This window comes from Octopus bimaculoides, chromosome 3 (genome assembly GCF_001194135.2).
Source record: "Octopus bimaculoides isolate UCB-OBI-ISO-001 chromosome 3, ASM119413v2, whole genome shotgun sequence".
Lineage (NCBI taxonomy): Eukaryota > Metazoa > Mollusca > Cephalopoda > Octopoda > Octopodidae > Octopus > Octopus bimaculoides.
The window spans coordinates 60,666,694-60,674,706 of record NC_068983.1 but is presented as its reverse complement, the minus strand read 5'-3'; the positions used below and the strand labels follow the sequence as shown (position 1 = coordinate 60,674,706).

The following is an 8,013-nucleotide window of genomic DNA, read 5'->3' as shown; positions in this document are numbered from 1 at the left end:
AACCAATCACTGACAAGTATTCAGTTGTTTACATTTACTCCTTTGGCACTTTAAGCGGTGTAAAGCGTATTTAATCTCCATGCCTTCGTTTTATTTGCTTTTTTTCATTTTAAATTTTCTTTAACCCTAACCCTAGGGTTAGGGTTAGGGTTAGGGTTAATTGTTTCAGAATCGTTTGTTTATGTAGTCGGCACTTAATGTATATCGGCTGAATGGACGTCAGTGATTGGTTGAAATTACAGAAATACGACAACTTTAACATGGAATAACTTATGGATTTCTTTTTTTTTAAGAAGACTAAGAGAAAAAGATGTTTTATATGACACATTCTACCAGTGTTCCAAGTTTCAAAGTGTTTCGTTAATGAAAAATGTGGCCCCTGTTTTAAAAAAGATCCGTTTTTTGTAATCACCTTTTCTAATTTACTCACTTATTTTGTTAAATCTTCTCCGTCCTATTTTAATCATCTTTTTCAAAGGGACCCACCATCAGTTGTCAATAACCATTTCCATCTGCTTTGTTAATCCCAAGCTCAACCATACCTTGAGATCCAATAACTTGATATTTCATTACTGTTTGTCTCAACAGGCCAAAGAAATCTACAACCAAACTAGTGGCAAACAGCAAGTGTTACCATTAGATTCTATTTATAAGAAAACCCTTCCAGAATGGGACAAGTAAGTATTAATAGCTTTGCTGAATTTGTTTCAAGAGAGTAATCTGAAGTTCGATTCCAGGCAGTGACCTGAATAATAATGATAATATCGAAAAATACCTTAGGAATGAGAACCCAGGTTCGAAATTTCCCCTGATGAAGGCTGGAGGGTATATCAGCCGAAACGTTGTGTTAACAACAAACAAGATGAAGACAAATATCCATCAAATGTAAATAATGTACATAATTCCTCATCTCTTAAAATATAGAACTGTAATATCTGATGATGATTTCAAATTAGACACATTCAAAACTAGGTTCCTACCAATGTACAACAACTTGAGATTTCTTTAGATTTCAGAGAAATTATTTCATGACTTACAACATTCCATTCCACAATGAATGGAAAACTACTAGTGCCATATTCTAATGAGGCACCTAATCATCATTATCATCATCATCGTTTAATGTCCGCTTTCCATGCTATCATGGGTTGGACGATTTGACTGAGGACTGGTGAAACCGGATGGCAACACCAGGCTCCAATCTAATATATACTATTTAGCTAAGATTCGTCAATCATAGTATATTTAATTCTCCAAGGTTTAAAGCCCTCTCTTCAATCTACTGATTTCATCCAAAAGATTCAAAATTTTGCTCAAAGGTTATTTTTAAGTTTTTCCCTAAATTTTCTCTTTGTTTCTTCTCACTTAACCAACCTTTACGTACACCTCTATGTGTATGTATCTTCAAAAACTTTTCTGTTGATATAAAAACTGCAGATTCTGTAATACATGTGGTTTGCACCTAGAAAGTTACCCTCTGAGGCACAAGTCCAGGCAAGGTTATTTATGGAAGACCAGCAGTCATGCATGAATACCAGTCTCCCCTCCCCTCGCCGCACCACCAGTGTTATCCAAGAGAAAGGCTGAGGCCATTACAGCTTGGCACCAGTAATGTTGCAACTCATTTCTACAGCTGAGTGAACTGGAACTACGTGAAATAAAGTGTCTTGCTCAAGAACACAACACACAGCCCGGTCCTGGAATCGAACTCACTACCCCGTGATTGTGAGCCCAACGCTCTAACCACTGAGCCAAACCAACAAAAAGCATGAAATAAGTGGACTCTGACCCAACCTTCACTCCATACATCGCTTCCTAGCATATAACCACACAGCCTTTTCACTAATCTCTTGCCTTTGTCTGTAAGCTCATCTCTGCTGTCTAACCTAACTAAACTCTCTACTCCACTCTGAAATATATGAAACATAGTCATCATCATCATCACCATCATTTAACGTTCGTTTTCCATGCTGGCATGGGTTGGCTGGTTTGACAGGAGCTGGCAAGGCCAGAGAGCATACAAGGTTCCATTGTCTGCTTTGGCATGGTCTCTATGGTTGAATACCTTTCCTAATTGCTTTTTATGTGGCACCAGCATGGATGGTTCTGTACATGGCACCGGCATGGGTGCTTTCTCACATAGCTCTAGCATGGGTGTCAGTACATATAGAGATTCCACTTCCCCATCACTCTCATCTTGATACCAGCAACAAAGACTTCCAAATTATTTCGGTTTAAAGTCTCTCCCCTCCACTCATTTTCCCTCTCAACTCCAACCACCTACAACACATTCATCCTAACTCTCCACCACCATGTGAACAACCCAGAGCCTGCACCCTCAGGGTCACTGCAAATGCTAGGTCAACACCATTGCTGGCCTTCTTTAGGTCCTACTCCGTCTACCTAACCTCATTAGCTACTAACCCTTTACAAAATTCAAGTGAGACTACAGGGGAATACTGCTCCCACATCTGGGGCTGTGCTGTTGCTAGACATAGACACCGTGTCTGAACATTTCTCTAATAATTAAGACAGTATGTAAAGACCATATATATTGTTACTTTCAATTCATTCATATTTTTTTCTTCTTTTTTTTAATGCTTGTTTCAGACCTCTACCTCATGAAAAATTCCGACCTCAATGGAAACCTCCTGGGAATCCAGTCTATGCAAGGAAACTTCTTAAATTCAGTCACCAAGAAGAAAAATGTAAATTGGGTGAGTGAAATTGCTTAAGAAATAAGTCTTATTTTTTATTTCATTGGCAATGAGCTGCTGCAGTAGATACTACTTTAAATTATCATGGTTTAGACCAGTGCTCCACAACCTTTTTTCACTTGTGGTACACTTATATTCTTTACAAAATTCAGCGGCATACCTGAACTAAAAATATGGCGGCACGTAAAAAGCACCATCTGAACGTGGTCGACGCCAGGCCTACCTGACTGGCTCCTGTGACATGGCACGTAAAAAGCACCATTAGAATGTGGCTGATGCCAATTCCCCCTGCCTGGCTCTCATGCCTGTGGCACATAAAAAGCACCAACCAAACGTGGCCGATGCCAGTGCCCCTTGACTAACCCTCGTACCAGTGGCACGTAAAAAGCATTATCCGAACATGACCGATGCCAGGCCTGCCTGACTGGCTCCTGTGCCTGTAGAATGTAAAATGCACCCACTACATTCTCAGAGTAGTTGGCGTTAGGAAGGGCATCCAGCTGTAGATACACTGACAGATCAGATTGGAGCCTGGTGCAGCTGCTGGCTCTCTAGACTTTAGTCAAACCGTCCAACCCATACCAGCCGGGAAAACGGATGTTAAACAATGATGATGAAAAGTATAGAGGAAAAAATTATATTCAGGTTACACTGTGACACACCAGTTGCAGAGCACTGCTTTAGACATCAAAGTAAATCCTGTTTTATTACCAAAATATTAAACAAATGTCTATCAGTAGTAATATCTCTGCAAAATATGTTCAATAACTCATCCAATTCAGCTATATCCTTTTTTAGATTATTGGATTATCCTATAATTCCTCTATGCTTTTTTGTGGCACCAGCACCAGTGAGATTGCCATGCAGCTCAAAAGATTACAAACCCCAGAGGGGGAGTGGTCAGCTGTAGGCTAGGGCATGAGTGGGTAAACAATGAAGGAAGAGGGCCAAACAGGTTGTTGATGTAGAGGAGCTGCAGTTGGTTCGTCACATTTAGAAGAGAGGCTGAGAATGTTTTTGTGGGAGCTCTGGAAAGATGAATAGTGGTAATGAGGTGTGCAGGTGAGCCCTGAAGGTACGAGGTGAGTAGTCGTGAGTGGAGACAGAGGAGCTAGGAATGTAATGATGGGAAGGTAGGTAGGGTTGTTGAAGAGGGGGTGATGTAGGGAGTGGTGGGAAATGACTAGTGATGTAGGAGTTGGGGATGGTAGGGGGACAGAAGAGAGCAGCAGGGTAATAATGATAAATCGGGTGACAGAGGGAGATCAAGAAAGAAATGGCATGCGGTTGAGTAGACTGCAGACATGTGAAGAGAGAGAGAGAGAGAAGCAGACATAATGCACGACGAGATATAATTTGATGGTTCAATGGCAGTGGCAAAGAGAGAATATTAATGGATGAAGAATGGCCACCAAGTGAAATGGTTCCAGGTGGCAAGAAAAAGTGAAGTGGTAACTGGATAGAGGTGCAGTGAGAGAGATGATAGCAGAGGGATTGGATGAGGTGCCCATGTGTGTATGTGTGTCCACATCATTATTTAACTCCCACCTTCCATGCTGGCATAGATTGGACAGTTTGACTGGATCTGATAAGTCCAAGGGCTGCATAAGGATTCAGTCATCTGTTATGGTATGGGTTCTACAGCTGGATGCCCTTCCTTATGTCAACCACTTTACAAAATGTACTGGGTGCTTTTTATGTGGCACCAACTGCTGTGAGGTCACCAAATAAGTTGTGAAACAAGGAACCCTCAATTGAGGGAGATGGCTTAGTACCAGTTGAGAGCTTGTATCTTATAATGATTAAGGATCTAAAGTGGTCCCTAAAGAAGAGAGGGAGTGTGTGATGATTTCAGGCAAGGTAATGAGAGGGACACGTTTATAGTTGTGAGAGGGTGGTAGTGGGGAGAGAGAGGTCAGATACTTCTTGAATATGAAAATACTTTCCTTGAACCCCCTTTGTTCATATTTGAAGTAATTGTTGTTTTGTATTTTTGTTCAGTGTTTGGAATGCTGTTGGGTGATACAATGTTCTTGGATTCTTTAGACTATGCGAATTCCTACAGACAAGAGGTCAGTCTTTTGTAAAATTATAAGAATTTTTAACCCTCTTCTAATTATTTGGCTGTTTAATTGTCTTTGTTATAATATGAAAAATCTCACTTGAAGAACTTTGCTATATAATAAAAGATGGAAGTTACGTAGAATTAATTCGGTCTTTGTTGTGTGTGTATATTCATCTCATGTTTCTCTCTATTTCCTTGAATTTGTTTTTATATCTTAGGTTGTGAAGTTTGCCCATTGCCCAACCATTTTGACAAGAGATGGAGATCGTATCCGCAGTAATGGCAAATTTGGAGGATTAATGAACAAAGCATTGCCTTTAGATAAGCTACGTGGAGCAGTGTTTGGTGAACCCCTACCAGTTGCTTATCATGCAATCTGCACACAAATTGGTGAGTTATACAGTTGTCTCTCAACAATAACACCATGGTGATACTTACTAATTATTTTAATTATAAATGACTTTCATTGTATTTTTGAATTGAGTTATAACAGGAGTGCATTATTCTGCATTGAAGCTGATGCAAACATTGTAAGGTTTTGGGAGTTGACCCTTTGTGACTGTCCCACTAATAACCAGAGAGACTTTACAACAATCAGTGTTTGTAGAATAACTATAGAACTCTTCTGTAATTATGAATAGATTGTTTCAGATGAGAAGAGTCTAGAAGTTCTTAAACAACTTGATACCTTGCCTCGATTTAGTGAAAAGGGGAAAATTCCAATATAAATCTCACCACCTTATTTATTAATTGGCTATAAAAAAAAAACAATTACTGTGTTTGTTCTGCAACAAGTTTGGGTCTATTTTTTAACTCTTTAGCATTTAAATCAGCCTTATCCAGCCCAAATATTCTACGTTTTGAGATCCAGCCTCTCACACCTACCCTACAATGTCCTTCTAAAACTAAACAATCACATCATTGAAATCTTGAAGTTATGAAACAATGCTTCATTAATTAAAAACAATGTGAATCACTAAGAATTACATTTGACGGGGGAATCTGAATGCAAAAGGCTTCTGGTTGTACAATTCAAAAAGTGAAACCTTTCTTTTTTCAAAGACCAATTAACTAACATCAAGGCTATTTAGCTTGAATAAATTTGGTTTTGGCAATTTATGGGTCCAACCCATGCTAGCATGGAAGGCAGACGCTAAACGAACGATGCGTTTCTTTTTAATTTTTTTTTTTTAAGGCATTCTGTTATTATATAGAATTCTATTTTTTTAATTAGAAATCTCTAATTAACAAAGAGTTCTAATTAAAAGCTATTGAAACTTTTGTCTTAATGTTACAGACACACTCCATAACTACCGGGCTGCTGTGAAGAAACGCCAGAACTCTGAAACTGATTTACTTGAACAGCAAAGAGCAATGAACAATCCTGAGATGAAGATGAAAATGAAGGAATGTTCTGAAGCAGAAGAAAGACTACGAGTCATTGAACAGAAATTAGGTGAGTCATAACATTCACTCAACAACACTTATTATTCTGTTGTATGCAAAAATATATCAACTGTATTGAGTTGTTGGCATTAGGAAGGGCATCCAGCCATTGAAACCATGCCAAATCAGACTGGAGTCTGATGCAGCCTTCCAGTTTGCCAGCCCTGGTCAAACCATCCAACCCATGCTAGCATGGACGATGGGCATTAAATGATGAGAGGATCATGATGATTGTTGACCAAGGGAAAGAGTAGGACACAATACCTCCTATTTATTGATGAAAGTGACATAAAGTGCATTTTGAGACAAGAGAAACCCAACTAGTAATGAAGAAAATGAGTTGGTGGACTTCATTCATTGCTTTTGGGAATCAATATTAATGTTTTTGAGTGGGGGTTGGGGAGGTATAATTTCTTATTAAAAAATATTCCTAAATTAAAGTTGGTTGTTCTAAACAATCAGTTCTTGTTTAAACCAGCCGTGTCTAGCCCAAATATTCTACTTGTTTTATGTTCAAACTGGTCAAATCCAGCCTCTCACACCTACCATACCATGTCATTCTAAAAGTAAGCAGTCACATCATTGAAATCTTAAAGCTACAAGATTAATGCATGATTAATTTAAAGACTTGAATAAATAAGCCTTTACATTTGATAGAATAATCTGAATGCTAACGAGTTAAATCAAGTTAATTAGTTTCTGTAAAATAATTGTATTCTTGCTTTTGTTGGGTGAAGCCATAATTAATTTAAAAAGTATTAATTAATTTTAACAATTATTTCATTTTTTTAATGAATTAATCTTATTACTGTTGTCATCTTTCAGGTATGTGCCTTGCTCAGTCACAATCGTCAGCAATGACTTCAAAAGGAAAATTATATGAACAATATGAGACTCCAGTGAGCACCAAAAAACCTCGTTTGTCAACATCCTCAATTCCTTACAGTGTTGATACTGGTAATGTTGAAATGTCATCTCCTGCTTTGAATGGCACTGGAGCTGGTAAATCCCACAATATTATGAATAATAGTGGAATGGCAAGCAACTCAGGGGCAGTGGGTGTCTCAACACCAACCAACAACAATTTTGCTCCTACGCGACAGAGTAAACGCATTGCTTCCATGACACCAGTCACTTCAGATGATGGTAGAAAGAGGTTGCGTAAAACTTGAGCCCCTCTTTCTTCATATTTTTCTTCACCATTATCAACCATCATTGGATTCCCTTTTTCTTAGATCAAATCTGAATAGTTTCATACACACTTCACACAAAACTCTGGAACTGCCTTTCTTCCCCATCACCTCCCTTTAATTTTTATTTCTTTCTATTTTACTACATCCCAACACACACACACACATTCAGACACACAAATTAACTTTTATTTTCCAAGACTATTTTTGACTGGTAACTGTTAAATACTTGGATCCTGTTTTTGAATTTAATTACCTACATCACTCCCTCACTTTTAGTAAAGTTATTTACTGCAATTTTGTTGTCTTTCTTTCTTTCGTCTCTCCTTCTCCCTCTCTCTCTCTCTCTCTCTCTCTCTCTCTTTCTCATGTAATATAACATCAGATTCTAAACTTTCACTGTTAAGGTAAGGAAATATCTGTTTCTTTTTATTATGTCTACTTATTTTAGTTATTTCAAATTTATTGTCCATTGTTGTGCCAAGGAGAAGTTGACCACTTCTCTGCATTTTAATATCACCCACACTTAAAAGCTATCCTCACAGTTTGTGTGCAAGATTTCCTTTTTTCCTTTGTTTTGTTTTTTTTTTTTTTT

At 38.2% G+C, this 8,013-nt stretch overlaps 1 protein-coding gene across 2 annotated transcripts in view; it reads left to right on the top strand.

Annotated features, from left to right (window-relative positions):
• The window catches only part of LOC106869626 (structural maintenance of chromosomes flexible hinge domain-containing protein 1), a 76,582-nt gene extending 68,867 nt beyond the window's left edge, over window positions 1-7,715 (top strand). For both annotated transcript variants that reach the window (XM_014915437.2, XM_014915436.2), the window contains exons 44-49: window positions 589-677; window positions 2,611-2,717; window positions 4,719-4,789; window positions 5,001-5,172; window positions 6,080-6,238; window positions 7,054-7,715. In XM_014915437.2, the coding sequence (XP_014770923.1) occupies window positions 589-677; window positions 2,611-2,717; window positions 4,719-4,789; window positions 5,001-5,172; window positions 6,080-6,238; window positions 7,054-7,400 (945 nt within the window). In that variant the 3' untranslated portion in view covers window positions 7,401-7,715. The remainder of the gene's footprint in view (window positions 1-588; window positions 678-2,610; window positions 2,718-4,718; window positions 4,790-5,000; window positions 5,173-6,079; window positions 6,239-7,053) is intronic.
• The last annotated feature ends 298 nt before the right edge of the window (window positions 7,716-8,013 follow it).